The 19,979-nt window shown below is 45.5% G+C and overlaps 1 protein-coding gene across 2 annotated transcripts in view; it reads left to right on the forward strand.

Moving 5' to 3' along the window:
* Positions 1-1,096: 1,096 nt before the first annotated feature.
* LOC147897913 (O-fucosyltransferase family protein) overlaps positions 1,097-19,979 on the forward strand; it is a 51,111-nt gene continuing 32,228 nt past the window's right edge. For both annotated transcript variants that reach the window (XM_087380571.1, XM_087380572.1), the window contains exons 1-5: positions 1,097-1,951; positions 2,057-2,107; positions 19,393-19,483; positions 19,654-19,730; positions 19,887-19,975. In XM_087380571.1, the coding sequence (XP_087236697.1) occupies positions 1,733-1,951; positions 2,057-2,107; positions 19,393-19,483; positions 19,654-19,730; positions 19,887-19,975 (527 nt within the window). In that variant the 5' untranslated portion in view covers positions 1,097-1,732. The remainder of the gene's footprint in view (positions 1,952-2,056; positions 2,108-19,392; positions 19,484-19,653; positions 19,731-19,886; positions 19,976-19,979) is intronic.

Consider the following 19,979-nt stretch of genomic DNA (forward strand, 5'->3'; position numbering starts at 1 on the left):
CAAAGCTCGCCGACCTGGAGCTGCACCCGCAACTTGGAACGATGCCACGGCTTGTCCAGAGAGAGAGAGAGAGAGAGAGAGAGAGAGAGAGAGAGAGAGAGAGAGAGAGGTGACATAATTGTATTCAAGTCTTTTGGAGACCCTTTAGAATCTATGGGATGGGTGACTATTATCAAAATGACAGCGGTCCGTTACATCTAAAATTTCGAGAACTTTATATGTTGCTTGCTATGTTATGCTGCAAGAACATATTTAGCTAACTAATGCACCTTGTTGAGGACTTTCTTACGGTGTCTTGGGCCAACATCCTCAAGAGGGTTTTCAGGCTAATGGTTTTATTGTTATATCTTTCCTTGATGTGTGTGTACACTTGGCAATGGAAGAGTGTACGTTCCTCATTTTTAATCTTCGTTGTGGGACAAATTTTACAGTTTTGCATTTCAGGGGCTTCTGGTCCTTGTCCACTTGCCTTTCTCCGCCTCTAGTTCATGAGACTTGGTCCTTACTTTACATATGAAATGTCATTTGCACTATGATATGCCCGCCTTGAGAGAGCTGATTGATTTCTCGTTTATAGACCTCGCCCAACTGCGTGGGCGAGCACATTTTTAAATTGAACATTGATCAAAATGATTGTCAATGAGGTTGGCGGGGCTTGAACCTATCACTTTGTGACATGTGAGACAGAAGCTTTACTGTTGGCTACTAGTGGGCAAGACCCTTACCCATGAGAAGGGGGAAATTTGTGGCTTTGTGTACCGGTGCTAAGAAGGAAGACCGTTCACACTAGAAGCGTTAGGGCAAGTACACACTGATGTCAAGCCACAATAGTTTCCCTTTCAGTGGGTAGGGATCAATATGTATTGCTAGTAGCCCAGTTGTAAGGCTTCTGCCCATGCGTCATGAAGTGTCGGGTTCAAGCCCCACCAACCGTAGTGACATTGATTTTCATCGTGAAGAACGTGTCCACCCATACGCTTGGGTAGGGGGTCTTGCCCGCCCATGTTTATCTAAGTGGCGTGAATGGCAAACTTGATTATTTGTTCGGCATGTGGCAGGTAGCCCCCCCTGCAGAGGAGGCTTGGTGGGCAGGGAAGTGCTCGGTGTGTAACAGGGCCTCCCTGCGCATGCCAATGGGGTTGGTCTAGCTCCACTTGCATGGGGGATTTGCATCCTTGTGGCTCCAAAATGTTACACCGAGCATTTTTCCTGGCATTGGACCTCTGGCGTGGCTTTGTGGATTTTGCCAATTCCAACATTCAAATGCCCAAGCCGTGCGATTGGTGCATAGACTTCGAGCTTCTTTCCGATTGGTTGAAACAACATGTAAACAACCTACTCACAAGTTGGGAATACAGAGCTTTCCTGGGGACGCGCTTTTCGCAATGCCGGCTTTAGCATCTCCTTGCTAGAGTTGTAGCTCTGATATGCGAGACAACGGACAAACATGGAGTCGTCCAAGGCACGTGACGAGTAGAACTAGAGGACACGTGATGGATCGCTACACTAAGCAATCTACTCACTCCTTGTTGGAAGTAGCTCCTCATGCTGCCCAATCTGCAGTGTCGATTCCTGCTCTAACCAGAATGAAGTAGCTCTTGATGCTGCCCAAATCGAAGTGTTGGAAGTAGATCCTGATGCTGCCCAATTTGAGGTGTTGATCCTTGTTGGAAATAGCTCCTGATGATGCTGTCCAATTTGAATTGTTGATTTGATTCTTGCTCTGAGCACAATGAGGCATCCTGCCAGACAGCTCGATGTTCCTCTCGTTGATCGTAGAGAACGACCTTCCGGATCCCCTGCCAACTCCTCATCTGGCACTCCCCCCCCCTGGGACTCCAACAAAGAAGACCGCTTCTTTTCAAGCTCCTACCGTAAAGCTCTCTCTGCTTTGTTTGTTGCAGCCCTGCTGCTCGGAGTCCTCTCGCTGCCGTCTGTCTCGGATGTTATTGTGAGTAGTTTTATCGATCACTTATGCTTAGTACACACTTCTTTGTTTCTCTCCCTCTTCCTTCACTTGTTGGTTGATGTTTTCTCTCATCACATGATTTTGCAGAATCCTCCGTTTCTCTGCAAAAAAGATGGGATTGCATTGCGTTGTCCACCGGTAAGTTTCACTTGCAACTTTTTAGCGTCGAATTACTTTGATCAAGAGTCAAGTTTCACACGTTCAGTAAGCTTGGGAGTCTGTCGTGCAATCCAGGCTCTCACACGTGTGCTTAATGTATACTGGTAGAAGCCAACCGAAACGATGTTAAGAGACTGATTCTTTTTTCACGGTGTAGCAGACACGTGTATAAAACCAGCTCCTACTCCAATGTAGCACAGTAAAGTTAAAGAAGCAGGTTATCAAATATATAGCGTTACCCACCTCCTTTCATAGACCGGTTAGATCAACTCATCTTCTAAAAACCGACTTCATTTGCCCACATGAAAGTTCCGGTTTAATCTAGGAACGAAAGTACTTTATATGAGTCCCTTTGTTTTTGAAGTGCGATGAAACCTCCCCAAAGCCTGCCTCTTGTCTTTCCACCTCCTCCCCCCTCCAAGCCTCCATCCAAGAGCTCCTTTATGACACGTGGCAGGCTCTTCTCCTCCAAGCTGCCACGTGTCCTCTCCTTTTTTTTTTGGTATGTGGTTAATAGGTTAAAGATATGCTATTTATCTTCTTGTCAAAAGTTGGGCTACTCCTGAATCATGCTTTTGTTGGAATGGTCACCTCCCCATCTGTAAGCCCCCATATGAGGAGAGCATTGGGGAGGTGGACCTAGGGATGTATAGACTGCCACATGGGCAGAGAATGGGGCTGCCACATGGGCAGCACATGAGGTGTCATGTGGACAGCACAAGAGACCTTGTGCAGGAGAGATGGCGGGGGCATGAAGCCCTGGATCTGACCTGGCAAGACAGAACTGCAGAACAGGTGTACGGGCTGGAACAGGCCCTGAATAGAGGTGCACAGGTGGCGCTGACATCAGCAAGCGTATGGAGCAGGGTACAAGGGTGTGCAGACCTGGGACAGGTGGCGCAACTGTACAGAACAGGGTACAAGGCTATACGGAGCTGCTGGATGAGGCCTGTTGGAGCAGCAAAAGAGGCTGCCATGAGGCAGGGATCTGCCTTTATATAGGCTGGGCCCTTGCCTTGATTGGAGGGCTAAGGCCCTAGAAGCTCCGGTTTGTGAGCCCTAATAGGGCTGGACTAGCCACAGACTGGTCGGCCAGATTGGGGCAGACTGGTCGGTTTTTGCCAGCCCCCTTGGGGCCTATCACCTGGAGCCGCCAAGAGTCAGCAGATAGGAGCAGCAGTAAGACCTACCTTGGGCCTATCTTCTGGAGGTGAAGGAGGTTCATCATAGCCTGCAGACAAAGCTGAGAAAGGGCTGCCCACCTAGGCTGGCTTCCGGACAGCAAGGTGGAAGGGATCTAGACAGAGAGTCTACATATGCTCGAGGTGGAGCACGCGGTTTCAGAGATCTAGGAATGCTTGACATTTAGTAGGAGAACCTTTTGGTATTGTATCCTGTCCTACTTTGTGGACGGACGGAAATATAAAGAGTTGCTTCTATATTTGTTTCTGAGCATTGTCTATTTACTGGTTGCACATTTATGCACATAAGTTTAAGAAGTCTGTGATTCCACACCCCACACGCACACTGTGTGAGCTCCTGGGCATTACTATCAGTCTTACGCTGTGCGTACCCTCTGTTGGGTAATTTCTAACAGCTTTTTGGCTGCCAAGATTTATCGTATTCTGGTGGGATTTTTTATGTGATAAAGTAAATCGGTGTTTGAACCCGTTTTCTGCTTGGTTGTGTCCCTCCTCATCCATAGGCAGTAGCTCAAAGAAAATCTGCACATTGCTGCTTGAAAAAGAAAACTTGTGGGCCAGCTTGGCGGTGTTATTACCTTTCAAGGAGGCATGTATGTGCTGTTGAAGCTGCAAATGTAGAGAATTCCCTTACTTCCAAATAGCTGTTGTGTCCATTTGCATTCTCCTTTTGCTGGGCCTAGGTAGAGAAGAGCTTCTATGTTCTCCATGTGATCTCGCGATTGCTAATATTTTATAGCCAGCTGCTAAAGCCATCCCAGCCTTGTATCCATACTTTGCCTCGAATGGGCGTATTCCAATAGATGAATGCTTGGTGCTTTATACTGAAATTTTGCATGCCTAAGCCAAGAGCTGTGTCCAAATATTCAACTCATGTGTTTACCCTCTTAGAGTGTCCATTTTACTTAGGATAATATTCTGCAGTTATGGTGCCTGGTGCTGTAGCTACCTGTTAAGTGGGCAGTATATTCACCTTGCTATAAGGTACTTGAGAGGGCATTTCATGTGTTCTCTTCTCCTCTCCTCTCCTTGCTGCCTCCTGGTATTGATTTTGGGTACTGTCACCCGATGATGTAGTGGAGCCAGACCCTATTCCTTGGGACAGCGGAAGCTAGTGGACAGGAAGCTGCTTTTTCTACCCCAAAGTCTTCCTTCTTCCTTCTATTTTATTATGAGCCATGAAAGGCATGATGACTGTGAGGTTGCAGATGCCTCAATCCATGATGCAGTGCAAGGAAAGAGCTAGAGAGAGGGAATGGAAAGAGAAGATAGAAATTGTCTATGGAGCTCACTTTCTCCCACATTAACAAAGATTCTTTTTATGGGGTTATAAGGATAGACGTTCCTTTTGGCTATTCTTTTGTGGAGTCGTCGATCTGGTAGCTACTTGCTGGATCTTATCAAAACACCGAACAATAAATTCCACTTAGCACACATGCATCTTACGGGAGCTCATCACTCCTTTGTTCCTTTTGTAGAGACCTTCTCCCTTCATGTTTCCCATCTCCAAAGAGGAAGGAGCTCCTTGAATCGATGCCAAGTGATGTGCTTTTTGCTACCTATAGATAGAGATAACCTTGGGTGGTTGTGACAGTTTTCCTAGAGGGCCTAGAGTGAAGGAGCCTCCACCTTGCAATAATAGAATATTTTTTGCAACTTAGTTTTTGTAGATGGCTCCCATGTGACCTATCAAGGACCTCTATAGAGACTCAGCTTTTAACATCTGACTTTTCTATGCCACATGCTACTGTAAAATTCATTGCCTCATTGCCAAGATTGTTATTGGCATCTGCAGCAATTCCCCCAAGGGGTCCTTACTGAAGGAGCCTTCGCCTTGTAGTCATAGACTGCATGTTAGCCTTTTTTTATGGAGGAGGATCATGGGCAACATATCGGAGATCCCTAGGGCCTACAGAGACCTGGTTCTTATACATCTACCTGGTTCTATAGATTTCCTCCCCAAATAGTGGTGATAGCATTTGCAAATGTCTATTTCTGGGATGGAAGTTTAACCCGTCGAGCCTATCAGCACATCAGGGAGAAATATGAAACGAAGATGTCTGCATACACAAACTTGCACATACTCTTCGAATAAGTACTGAAGGGGATAGGAGCTTACATCAAGGAGGTATTGGCACATTGTAGTAAAGTCTTAGACCGAGCACACGTGCTCGCAAGCATGCTCAAGGATGCAAACGCATGAACTATTGTTGTTGACAGCTATTTTTAGAGCTGCAGCATGGACTCACCTTTGTTTTGTACATCCAGTTGGGTCTCCAATGGACATTAACAATAGTTTGGTAATAGGACATAAAAATGTTTTAGGACAATTTTATGTCCCGTTAACGTGGCCACTTTCTAGAATTTTTCTAACGCATTGATAAGGTATTCTAGGGTTTTGATTATTGACCATATTAGCTTATGTGCTGGAAAAAACTTGGAATTATTATGGATTGAAACTCACACCTATGACTTTGAGTTTTACCTAAAGTTTAAAGGTCAAGATGTTAACCAAAATTTCAAGCTGTTTTCTAACTTCTAGATAAAATGGCCATACTTCTTGATTAGAATGAGTTTTTCATAGCTTTTAAGTCTCCTAGTCTAATAATAAGTATAACACATATGTTTGTATTGCTTTTGGAGTTAGGTAATTATACTTACAATGATTTATGGGCTCAAAATTAAATTTTGTGAATATGATAGTTAGGTAAAATTGATCTTTTGTACATTCTTTGACATGCCTATTAAGTTTCAAACTCAATTATACTTTGTATGTCTTCAATATGATATTATGGAGAGTATGAGTTTTTAGTGGGCCTAATATCATGTAGAACATCAAATTCAAACCATATTTTGATTGTTGGTTATGCTCAATTTATGCTAATTTCAAGATACAAAGATTAAGTAATATCATAGGAACCGTCCAAGGTATATAAGCTCAAAGCTTTGACTCTTCTCCAGTAGTTTGATGCAGTGTATGCTGGAGGAAATTTTTTGAGTCATCTAAGATATGTCGGGCTGCAAGTTTTCTGAAGGGTAGTGCTCTCCAGTGGTGGACCACTATGCTTATGCAGAACACTGCACCTACTACGTGGGTAGGCTCATCTACGTGGCTTACTACGACTTTTGAGATTGACATTATGACTACCTGGCATGAGCTCAATTCAAACAACTGTCGAGATCTCAAGGAGTACAATAGTAAATTTTGGGCGGCTTTGTTGCCTGTAAGCTCCTATCGGCATGTCTCTTTCTCTGAGCTGGTGGAAAAGTATTGTTGTGGCTTACCAAAGGAGCTTAGAGACTACTGTACGAAAACGAAGGTTTCTAACATGTCTCAATTGATTGAGAATGCTAGCACAGCCTATGCATTGATGCAGGGAAAGACTTTTGGATTCAAGGAAGGTTAGAAGCACGAAGTCAAGAAGGACAGAACGGAGAAGAAGTTTGGATCTCATATGAGACTTTTTCTTTTTTTGGATGATTTTGCAGGTAGCAAGATGACTCGTGATTTGCTATGGGATAATGTTTCTTTTGAGGCCAAGTATGGTGGCTCTGGTGCTCAAAAGTGAAAGTGCAAGTTATGTGGCCTTTCGAAAACTGGTAGTGGGACTAGGCTGAAGGCATATACTCCCTCATGTAGTGCATAGGCCTATACAATGACACCGTTTAGTCACGAAATCCAACCATCACATTTATCCATTCTAATAAGTGGTTCCAAAGTGCCCATTCATATCATAGGGACTTGTTTGAACTAGGGTAGCATGTTCATTACCAGGTTGGTCCAGTCGGCTGCAGCAGATTGGCCTGTTGGTCAACTTTCAGGGCTCCTTGCCCTCCTATAAAAGGGGCTTCATTCCCCCACTATTCTCCATCACCTACACTTACAGCCTTGCACACAGGCAAGCGCGTAGAGGGAGAGAAGTGGCTCAGCACTTGACATTATCCATTGGCTGTTTGTACATGCTCACCCGGTGAGCTTTTGTCTGCCCACAATTGTGGAAGAATATATCTGAGTTTTCTAACTATCTCTTTCTCCGTCTCACTGAGTGTTGTATGAGCTAGATCGGGAGTGAGGTGTGAGTGATTCTATCCTCTATTTCCAACATGGTATTAGAGCAAGGTTTCACAGCTCTAGATCGGAGTACCTCAGCAAGTAGGCGACTCCAATCGACACTCAGGTTTGCTGCGTGGTCAAGTTCTCCGCTGTAAATTCAGTTTACTGTTCTTTATTACAGCAAGGATGGAGGACAAAGATTCTATTGTTGCCTCTTCAGCCCCTTCTCTTCCTGCCTCCTCCTCCAAATTCCTCTCAGTCACCATCCTGAACTTCGGAGAGTCAGGGAAGCTAGACGGGTCAAACTACCGGATCTGGAAGATGAAAATCCGGAGCCATCTAGTGGCCCCGAAGTTGTGGAAGCTAACAACGGGGGTGGAAGCAAAACCGGAAGCCTTGCTGGATAGCAAGGGGAAGATTGTCATTCCAGTGGATGGTGAAGAGCTTGAGAATTGGGAAGAGAGAGATGCCCACTCCCTGGCATTAATCATTGGGACCATGGCGGACTCTGTTCTTCTGCACATCCAGATAGCCAAGACGTCTGTAGAGGCGTGGGCTATCTTGAAGGATTTGTATGAAACTGACAATACATCTCGAATTCTGATGTTCCAACATCAACTGTACAATCTGGACATGACTGAGGCAGACAATGTTCATGACCATCTAACAAAAGTCAAGGTGGTAAGGGACCAGCTCGCGGCAGTTGGTCAGAAGGTAGATTCAAGTCAACTGGCATTGTTGATTTTACACAAGCTACCTCGAAGTTTTAAGAGTTTCGTGTCTACGGTGACAGAGGGCCAAGCCTCTCATGTTCGAGGAGCTTGGGCCTTTACTATTGTAGGAAGAGGCTCGGGAAAAATTGTTTACTCAATCGGATGAGAACGCTCTCGTGGCAAGGGACAAGCCCGGCAAGGGTAAGTTCAAAGACTCCAAGAACAAAAGCAAGACTGAGGATGCAGAGAAAAAGAGGTAGATGAAGTGCTTCTACTGTGAGAAGCTTGGTCATTCTGCTAAAGAGTGCTGCAAGAAGGAGTCCAAGTCCAAGGAGGAGCCAAAGACTAAATTGGCAAACGTCACGGCCGGCGTTCTCTTCATCATCACTGAATACTGCTCCGCTTATGCAATCAGTGAAGGAGAGGAAGGTTGGTATGTGGACAGTGGAGCTTTAAAGCACATGTCCAACAAGGAGTGGTTCAAAACCATGGAAGGTATGCATCTCGATTTCAAGGTTACTGTTGGGGATAACCGGTAACCGGTCATGCCCTGTGAAGGGTGTCGGCAGTATTCCATTCATCACGACTACAGGAAATGAGGAGTTGATTTCCGGTGCATTGTATGTACCGAATTTGTGCAAGAACCTATTGTCAGTCAGTCAGATGGACAAGCACAATATGTCGGTCTTATTTGACACCGGCAAGGTTGCTGTCACATCCAAGGCAAATGGACAGGTGGTGGCTCAAGGTGTCGAGGAGCATGGGCTATATCGGCTCAACACTTTGTTGGTGCACGGGGACCATGGCAGATCCAAATTATGGCATGAGCGGTTCGGTCACGTCAACTATGGTACTCTCTCCGAGATGCAGAAGACAAAGATGGTGGATGGACTTCCACCGATTGCAAGCAATGATTGTGTCTGCAGGGCTTGCGTGGAAGGCAAGCAACATAGGGACAAGTTCCCACAAGAGGGCTCATCACGGGCCAAGAATTTGCTCGAGTTGGTTCACTTCGACATTTGCGGCCCAATGTCGACAAATTCATTCGCAGGTTCGCGGTATTCTCTCCTATTAGTGGATTATTTCAGTCGCATGGCGTGGGTATTATGCCTAGCCAAGAAATCTCAGGCTTTCGAGAAATTCAAAGACTGGAAGGCCCAGGTAGAGAAGGAGAGTGGGGAGGTAATCAAAGCCTTCTGCACCGACAGACGGGGAAAGTTCACTTCTACCGAGCTCGATGGATACTGCAAGAAGCACGTGATTAAGAGACAGCTCACTATAGCTTGCACATCTCAGCAGAATAGAGTTGCTGAGAGGAAGCACAGGACCGTCACAGAGAGAGGGTTGACCATGTTGGGAGGGAGGAATCTCTCGAAAGCCTACTGGGGTGAAGCCGTGAACACTACCGTTCACATCCTCAACAGAATCAAGACAAGGGTGTTGATGACAAGACTCCATACGAAGCTTATTATGGTAAGAAGCCCATCATATCTTATTTAAGGGTTTTTGGTTCTAATGCATTTGTGCATGTACATAAAGATGAGTGGACAAAGCTGAATCCCGATAGCCGGAGCTGTATCTTTGTGGGATACATCAAAGAGTCCAAGGCCTATTGCCTATTCGACCGGACAAGAAGAAGATCCTTATCAGCAGGGATGTGATCTTTGAGGAGACCGAGCCACAGCCTGCAGAAGAGGTTCCATAACTTTTGGCATTACCCCACCCAAGGTCACCATCCGAGAGGTGGAGCCGACTGAAGACCCCGAGGAGGAGGAGGAGGAGCTCCCAAGTCAATTCCATGTAAGGCACCTCCATCTGAGAAGAAGCTACCTCAATGGTATTTGAAGGCGTTAGCAAACTCATGGGTCACGGATATTCTCGAAAGCAGTTTTGGAGCGCGGCGGTCTCAACGAAACATGAAGACTCCCTCCTTGAACTATGCTTTGGTAGCTTAGCTTACTGAGCCCCGTTCCTTCCAAGAGGTGAAGGATATACCCGAATGACAGGAAGCCATGCAGGCAGAGATGGGTGCCATTTTGAAAAATAACACCTCGGATTTAGTGCCCAAACCAACCAAGCGGAAGGTCGTCAGGACTAAATGGGTATATAAGCTTAGGTTTAAGTCAGATGGGAGCTTGGACAAGTACAAAGCAAGATTGGTGGTGAAAGGCTATGCACAGTGAGAAGGGCTTGACTTTGACAAAACCTTCTCCACTACAGCTAGGATGGTGACTATTCGGACAGTGCCTTGGCTGCTCATCACACAGTTGGCCTATTTTTCAGATGGATTTCACAAAACAAATATTGCAGGGAACTGCTCAAACGCTTTGAGATGAAAAATTGCAAAGCAGCAGTGACTCCCATGGAAACTGGTTTGAAGCTGAGTGTACGTGATCCATCTCAGCCGGTTGATTCATCACTATATCGACGCTTGGTGGGGAGTTTGCTTTACCTCACCAATACCCGACCAGATAATTCCTTCGCAGTTGGATTGCTCTGTCAGTTCTTTGCCACACCCAAGAAGGCTCATTGGGACGCATGTATGAGGGTGCTAAGGTACTTGAAGGGTACTTGCACCTACGGCATCACTTATACGAGAGGCATTGAGTTGGGAGGTTTTTGTGATAGTGATTGGGCAGGTGACATGGATACTCGGAGATCAACCTCTGGATATTGTTTCTTACTCTCATCAGGAGCGGTGTCATGGCTGAGCTGTCGCCCTTTCATCTACAGAGACGGATACAGGGCTGCCTGTACAGCGGCATGTGAAGCATTGTGGCTTAGGTGGATCTTGGAGGACATGAATGTGGCCCAAGAAGATGCGACTGCGGTTATGTGCGACAACCAGAGTTGCATAGCGATCGCCAACAACCCCGTGTTTCACGCACGGACGAAGCACAGCGAGGTCCACTACCATTTTGTTCGAGAACTCATCGACGAAGAAGTCATAGAGTTGATATATTGCCCGACCAACGATGACATCTGAGATGTTTTCACGAAGGTGCTTCCCAGGGAGCAGATGGAACAGCTCATTCGACGCATGGAGATCGGCTCATAGTTGTGTCATTGAGAGGGGTGTTAGGAAAGTCTCTGCCCCACCTATGAGCCCCCTTTTTGAGAGGACAAGGGGGTAGGAGACTGTAGGGGGAAAGGGGCTATGGCTGCCTAGCTGCATGGAGGACTGCGCCTGCATGGACGACTGCGCCAGCATGATACGGAGGCACCTGGAGTAGTACCAGGACCAACCAGCAGCAACAAAAGGCCACCAGAAGGGGCCTATTTATAGGCCAGACCAGCCAGGTCTGGTCGGCCCACATTCATCCCTAAAAAGGGCCCTGACCAGGCCAGTCGGCTGCAGCAGACTGGCCCTCCTATAAAAGGGGCTTCATTCCCCGACTATTCTCCATCACCTGCACTTACAGCCTTGCACACAGGCAAGCGTGCAGAGGGAGAGAAGTGGCTCAGCACTTGACATCATCCTTTGGCTGTTTGTACATGCTCACCTAGTGAGCTTTTGTCTGCCCACGATTGTGGAAGAATATATCTAAGTTTTTTGACTATCTCTTTCTGCGTCTCATTGAGTGTTGTATGAGTTAGATCAGGAGTGAGGTGTGAGTGATTCTATCGTCTATTTCCAACAGGATCAGCGTCTCATGTTCCGCAATAATATCTCCATGTTTGGAAAACCGACTTCTTTGCTTTGTGACACACAGTTGCAGCCAGTTTCTGCTGGAGATATCATAGTCAAAGAGTGTGGTGATATGATGTGTTAGTGTGTAGTACTAGGTGATCTAGTACTAGCTTATGTGTGTGAGTCTTGTGTGAGTGCCACGTGTCATCATGGGACTTATCCCATATGCACTAGGTGCTAGAGTGTGTGTGAGTAGCCTACATAAGGCTTGTACTTCACTTGTCTTGTCACACTTGATGAATGAATGAAAGCCTTTGTCATGTCTTCATTTGAGCATCATTTCCTCACACCCTAATCTTCTCTGTCTCTCTCTCTCTCTCTCTCTCTCTCTCTCTCTCTCTCTCTCTCCCTTCACCATGTTTCTAACATGGTATCAGAGCAGGTCGGCCTTGCCCTAGTCTGTTCTACCCTAACCCTAATTCTGCTCAAGCTCTCAAGCTTCTCCTTGCTGCCACCTCAGTTCTGCTCCAGCCTTTGCATAGCCTCTCCACAGTTCACCGCCTAGGGTTTCTTCTGCTCCAGCCTCTTCTTTGCTGCCTCCTAGGGTTTTTGTCTCATTTCGCCTCCTCCTTCCTGCCATTTGTATCTGCTTTTAGCCCCTGCTGCCTGCCGCCTTGCTGCTGCTGCATATTCGACTGCCTTTGCACCTCCATAGCCTTTTATTTGCTGGTCGGCTCAGTTTTCAAAGCGTTTTTTCACACGTGTGGCCCCTCCAAGTCATTTCAGAGCATTCTGTTGCCAAAAATCAGGGTTTCCAGGCTGCTGCAGCAGAAGTCAACCACCTGTGGACATTGGTTGCAGAATTTCGAGGCTTTTGTAGGCTTTTTCAACCTGTTTTGGAGCTCCTATTGTTTTAGGGTTGCTGCTGCAGAACCGCCTCAATATTTCAGAGATTTTCTTGCTGTTTGGAGGATATTTCAGCCAACTTTGGCACTTAGCATCTATTCAAGGCACCTACAGCACCGACTTGTGAAGATCTCCCTCACCTCGTGATCTGCTACAGCATTCGGAGCTGTCTTATTTCGAGGGTATTCTTGGTGCTTTTTCATTAGGCTGCTGATCTTTTTCCCTATATGGAGCCTCATCCTCATGGTGAAGACACCTCCGCTAGAGATGACCAGCATGACAAAGCAATGGCCCTTCTTGGTGTGAGGTTGGTCAACAAATTGCTTCATCATCTTGACCTCACTATTTTAGCTAAGGAGAACCTGGACAAGCTCAAGAATATTTATGCTACATCTACTGGACCTGAGTAGGACGCTTCATCTACTGTGTTGCATGATCTATTTCTCTCTGAGGAGGAAGATGATGCTTAGTGCTATGTGTGTTTTTGTTGAGTCAAATAAAGGTTCTCAGCCTTGAGTTGTCTCTCTAAATTGAATGTATTGGGAGTCAATAAGAGGTCTTCTGCCTTGGGTTGTCCCCCAAAAATGATTGTATTGTGTTTCACTTTGGTTGATGGTATTGACCACCCAGTTCAGAGTAAAGGGGGATGACGAGTGATGGTTTACCCTGGCCGGTCGCAAGCTGATTGAGAAGTCACTATCACACGGGAGGTGTTGGATAGTTGGACTTGCTCTTTGCAATATTGCGGTGGAGGGGAGATCAGTCTACTCTTGCGTGTTGGGTCTCACACTCTTTGCTTTGAAGGGGGGTGTTGGAGATATCATAGTTAAAGAGTGTGGTGATATGATGTGTTAGTGTGTACTAGGTGATCTAGTACTAGTTTATGTGTGTGAGTCTTGTGTGAGTCCCACGTGTCATCATGGGACTTATCCCATATGCACTAGGTGCTAGAGTGTGTGGGAGTAGCCTACATAAGGCTTGTACTTCACTTGTCTTGTCACACTTGATGAATGAATGAAAGCCTTTGTCATGTCTTCATTTGAGCATCATTTCCTCACACCCTAATCTTCTCTCTCTCTCTCTCTCTCTCTCTCCCTTCACCATGTTTCCAATAGTTTCCAGGTGGGAGAAGTATGGCATTTCTACCCCAGAATTGGTAGGGTTGTTACCTCTTTTGATAACATATTTCGTTGTTTGTATTGAATTCTTTCTATGTCTCTTTCATTGAATATTTGCACTTCTTTGTAAATTGCAGAGACACATTGCCATGAAGGTTTTATCGCAGGACTGTAGTTCTGGTCCGTGTGAGAGAAATTGGAGTACTTGGGCTCTCTTTCACACAAAAAAGAGAAATAGGCTCTCCACTGCACGTCATTGCAATTTGAGATTACTGGAGTAGAAGGGGAATCTCATTGAGCCACAACAAGTCAATCCTGATAGAATTGACATGAACAAAACCAAGGGCATTCCAGACGTTCCTGAGAAGGAGAGAGACATTTAATCCATGCTATATGAGGAGATTTCAGCTCCATCTCATGCGACACGATCTTCTGAGAGGGCTTGTACCAGTGCTGGACCACCTCTAGCAAATGCAAGTAGCAGTGCTGGACCACCTCCTGCAAATGATGACACATTTGAGGAGTCATCCGTTGCTAGCGAGAGCGAGGATGAAGAGGATGTTGAGGATATGGAGGAGATGACTCATGAGTCATGAGTCATGAGCATTGACTGAGGACTCTTTTTCTACTCTAGTTAGTAGTACTTTCATATTTTGAGTCTTGACTCTTGACTACTTCAGTACTTTCATCTTTTGCTATGTACTCTTTTTTAATATTTTCCAACAACACTGGAGTACCTATTTAGTATTAGCATCATTTCAGCTTTGAAAATTGAACCATGTCACTATTGACTCTTGAATGTACAATGATGTGTTTTTAATTTTCAGAATTAGTAATATGTTTCAAGAATCAAATTTCAAATTCTAACTTCTAAGTTCTCACCGCGCAGTGACATATCCAATGTCTATGTACTATGTTTCATGAGTTTTCTTCAAGTATTGGAGCTCTGGTGGTAATAATCTAGAATGTTTTGATTTTTTGGGAAAAAGTAATATATTTAAATACCTTGTTATGCACGAAACGTTTTTACAGATGTTTCGGGTTTTCCCCGAAATGTTTTCGAAACTTGCCGTTTTGGAACTCCTCGCCTACTATGAATGAAGAGCATCCTATTTCTCGTATGGATAGAGAAAGAGCTGTTTTTTAAAATCAGTTTTCAGTTTGTTTTTCGAATGAATTCCTAGTGAGCTTCCGCCAGAAAGGCCAGAGGATCATGGGATTGATATTGTGCCTGGTAGTAGTCCGCCTAATAAACCACCCTACAGGGTCAGTGCGGCGTAGCAGGAGGAGATCATGAGTCAGGTTAATGAACTCTTGGAGAAAGGGCTGATTTAGCCAAGTGCGTCACCTTATTGTTCTCCAGTCTTGTTAGTGCAGAAGAAGGATGGTTCTTGGTGTATGTGTATTGATTACCATGCCTTGAACAAGATCACTATTAAAAATTCTTCCCGATACCCAGGATAGATGATATTTTGGATAGGTTGAAGTGGGGAGCTGTATTTTCCTGCATTGATCTTAAGAGTGGGTACCACCAGGTTCGCATCCGCTTAGATGATGTACATAAGATGGCGTTTGGGACTTCTTTTGGATTGTATGAGTTCTTGGTCATGTCTTTCGGCCTCATTGATGCTCCTACGACATTCAATCACACGATGGACATGATCTTTCGGAATCACATAGCCCTTGTTGGTACGTTCTTTGATAACATGATTGTGTTTTCGAAAGATGAAGAGGAGCATCGGGAGCATCTAGCAATTGTGTTTGCAAAGCTGAAGAAACAGAGGTTGTTTATTAACCCCAAAAAGAGTGAGTTTTTCATGGCTCAAATTCATTTTCTGGGCCATATTGTTTCCAAGGAAGGGGTTCGGATTGATCTGGCTAAAGTGGAAGCAATAAAGAATTGGCCATAACCGAAGAACTTATATGAAGTTCGCAATTTCTTGGGCTTGCGTTCATACTACCGCTGCTTTATCCGTCATTTTGCAGATATTGTGGCTCTTATGCATGCACTGTCAAAGAAAGAAAGGGTGTTTCTGTGGACAAAGGAAGTAAATTACTCTTTTGTGGAGCTGAAACAGAAGCTTATAATGAATTTGGTGCTGATTTTTCCTGATTTGCGAAAATCTTTTCATGTGCACGTTGATACCTGTGGTAAGAATGGTATTGGAGCTGTTCTAACACAGGATGGGCACCCTATAGTCTATGAGAGTTGCATATTACAGCCAGCTGAGAAGCATTTGCAGATCTATGAGAAGGAGATGTTGGCTGTACTTCATGCCTTGTCCACTTGGAAACATTACCTTCTTGGAACTGATTTTATGGTCCAGACGGATCATCAGTCCCTACGTTACTTTTTGACGCAATCCAAGCAAAGTCCCAAAGAGAGTGCTTCCTACTGCTTCAATGGTGCCCCTGTCAAAGTGCAGTGGAACGTATGAAGAGAAATAGAGAGCAGTTTTGCGAAATAGAGAGATAACAGACTGCAACTAAAGAGCGATTAGATTACACATGAGTATTGTTAAAACTCTGCATATACTGTTGAGGAAACCTCCAAAGAGATGATCACAACCCCCGGGTTAGAACTGCGCCTTTGGTGGTCTGGTAACTGAGGCTAAACTGCACCTCAAATGACACCAACAATAGGCTGGAACTGCACCTGCAATGTGTAGAATCTAAGGGCCAAAAGACTCATATATATAGAGAGAATTAGCAATAAACTGGTTGACCAAACTGCTTATTTGGCCGAGATCAGGTCTGGTTAGGTTAACCCGATCTAGTCATGTCAGTTGACTTGAGCTTGGTCAACTCGGTTGACTCGTCCTTGGTCGAGGTACTAGGCTAGTCTCGAATTTGGCCTAAAACTAGGGTTTTAACTAGGCCCGAACCAACCTCAAATCAGGCTATTAACCCACCAGTTGACCCTGGCATAAGCCCCCTCATAACTTGCATAAATACATCGAGAAAGGATCAAAACACTACACCTCTCTCTAGGCGGAGCACACCCAAGTAGAAGCCCACTCTCCCTAACCGACAGCTAGGAGATGACGAACTCTAACAGCCCCCTTTTTAGGGCTGCAAAATCAGCGCAACAACCTCTAGGGCCAAAAGGGTGCAATGGTTCTAGGGTCCTAGGCACTAGCCTCTAGGGTAGTGGGTAGCCTGGGCATTGATTGCGTCCGCGAAGCTGGAAGAGAGGGTCCTGATAAGATGAAGAATTGGGGCCAAACACATGTGATGATGAGATCAAAGTACCTAGGTCAGACACTAAGAGGTGGGGGGGCGATGGAGAGGTTTGAGACTGTGGGGGCGGAGGAGGTGGAGGGAGAGGTCTAGAAGGAGGGAAAATGATAAGAGTGATAATTGGTTGGATGAGGTAGTGGGAGGGAAGTGGGATGAGGTAGCGATATTGAGGGCTGGTCAGAAGATGATGTGGAGCGGGTGGGTGTGAGGGTCAAGAGGAGGAGGTGGAGGGATGGGGGGGAGCTATTATGGAATTGACTGGTGCAGTCAAGGTGGGACTCAATTGTCTACTCCCTTGTGTGACGGGGTCTCAGCCTGAGATCCCATCCTTGTGTACGTCAAGCCAGTTGTGTGGCATTCTTTGTTGCTCTCTTTCCTCTTTTCTTGCCCTCCCCTCTAATCCAAACCCCTTCTCATGGGGCAACCCAAGGGGTTTAGGACTGAGGAGGCTGGGGAGCTTTGCCTAGGGGATGGTCGGGTCTGATCTGCCCTCTTGTCCTATTGTCGATCCAAGGTGCCTACGGTCAAAGGGGATGAGTGGCTCGCAAAGCATGGCTAGGCCTTGGCGAGGTGGCCCATCTACCTGCACTGTAGGCAGAAACTTGGGAGTGCTGAAACCTCTACACATTGACAGAAGACACCTCTATCCAAGGGGTGTCCAGGGTGCTGCCATGTGAGAGCCCCTTTGGCTAGACCAAATGGACACCTTCTGAATCCTTTGTCAAATTGCTAGCTTAAAGGAAAAAGGAGAAAAGGGAGGGGAAAGGGAAAAGGGAACATAAGAAAGAGGGAAGGGCCGAAGGGCCTATGATTGTTAGGCACCTCTACCTCTCTCAAAGCTGCCAATGAGCAGCTTGGAGAGGTGGGTGAGGGCTGGGGCTTGCAAACAGAAATGGTGGCTGCAGAGGCCCCTTGGAGGGGTGTGAAAGGCCATACAGGCCCTAGCGTGGTGGAAGGCAAGCAAGGGCCTGGTCTAGGCCTTCCTTGAGCCCACAGTGAGCTTGATGGAACAGCGGCATATGGCTGAGGAACAGCCTGAATCGGCGGAAGGAATGTGAGGCGGAAAGGGTGGGCAGGAAGAAGGGATCACAAGCAAGGGAAGAAGGATGAGCTATCAAGAGGAGGTGAAGTAGGGAGTGCTGTAGTGGAGAGTCTTCCTTGACTTTCCCTTTGTGAAACTGTTGGAATATTATATGCCTCATGGTGGCATATTGGACACATGGCTGGAGGTGGTGGCACTTAATAAGCATACTTTGTCAACAGGCCATATACAGGTCAAGACATGGATTTTGGGACACTTTGTGTGTCCACTCTAGTTAGTTGGGGATCATGAAACCTTTGCCTTGAGCTCGTGCATGATTTCTTTTACATCTCACGTCACATAGGTTGGAGAAGGACCTAGTTCCTCATTACATAGGCCCTCTTCACTGCGGAGGGCCTCCAGAAGTGTGATGGAGCACCACTTATGCATGAGTGAATCAAGTACCTTAGACTGCACTGCCACAGCTTTTATTGGTTGGTTAACAGCTTGGTAGCTCATCACATATGGAAGAGTTGATGCTTGCATGTTATAGAGTGTCAATCTACTAATTTATTATAGGGAATTGGCAGCAGTTTTGGTCAGATTAAAATAGCTATTGTTTCAGAGATGTGCTAGTGTGGTCCCAACGCTATTTCAGATCAATGGGGAACTTTTTAAGGAGCTGAAGATTTGCATGTGAGGTATTGAGTTATGGTCGTTGTCAGCTACATCCCCTTATTGTGTTTTTTTGTCTTTAGGTTTCTTTCACCTTTGTGTTCTAGAATTATGCAACTAAAGAAGGGCTGCTTTGGTCCTTAGGCTGGCATGGCCTTTTTGCAGTCGTCCAGTTTTTAACAGACATCTGCATAGGATGCCCATTTTCTGTATAGTTTTGTCTAATGATAGTGATGTTTTTAAAGGAAAAAACAGGCTACTTAATTTCAGCTCAGAGGAAGAAAGGTACTTGCATATTTTCTGTGTAACTTTATATTTGTAGGCATATAGGAATGATGAAAATGTCTGTATAACTCTTGTGGTTGGATGTGATCATATGCAATTTATCTGATTTGCTGTACTCTCTAATGCTAGCTGTCATGGCAGAGTCTGTCATCGACCTTGGATAAAAGCTTAGCATGGTGTGCACAATGGCTTGCGCCTACTTTTGGGTGTGATAGCATGAGTGGGAATGTTGTAGCTTGTAGTCCACACATGCGTGACAAAGCCTACATTTTGAGGTTTTGCATTCTTCGTGCAATTGAAGCACTACCTGTGTGTAAAATTTGACCCCACAGTGTTTTGTCTGTCTATGATGCCGAATTTGGGCACAAATTCTGGACTTGTTGTCACTTGTTTGAATCTTCCCATTTTAATTTATGCAGGTAAGCGAGTCACCCTCTCTTTGGGAGAATCCATATTCTGCTACGACGTCCTGGAAACCCTGCGCTGAGAGGAGAGCTCACGAGCATGCTTGTAAGGCCAAACATCTATTGATCTAAGCTTGGTTGAGGTGGCTTTTGCACAAAATATCATCGTATGTTTAAATGTCGCCTTTTGAGTGATTGGTATGAGTTTTCATTTTTTCTGTTCCCTCAGATGTTTTTTTCAGAGATTTCAGAAATCTTGTGGTTTTATATCCGCAGCCCTTCCAGCAGAGAATGAGACAAATGGATATTTAGCTGTGCATGCGGAGGGTGGACTGAACCAGCAGCGTATTGCTGTGGGATCCCTTATTTTGCAAATGACATTTGTGATTGCTCCATGTTCTAATTGATTCTTTAGTCTAATTAGCTGTTGCACATTTCCCTCTTTTCTTGATACTTGAAAAAATCAGATTCTCGTTATTTTAATGTTTTGTTTGGCTATTGCGGTGTAGATCTGCAATGCTGTTGCTGTGGCAAAGATTATGAATGTCACATTGATCATTCCATTGATGAAACAGGACCAGATTTGGAAAGATCAAACGTGA

This window comes from Dipteris shenzhenensis, chromosome 10 (assembly GCF_047967505.1).
Source record: "Dipteris shenzhenensis isolate YYH24624 ecotype China chromosome 10, Dip_SZ_1.0, whole genome shotgun sequence".
Taxonomy (NCBI): Eukaryota; Viridiplantae; Streptophyta; class Polypodiopsida; order Gleicheniales; family Dipteridaceae; genus Dipteris; species Dipteris shenzhenensis.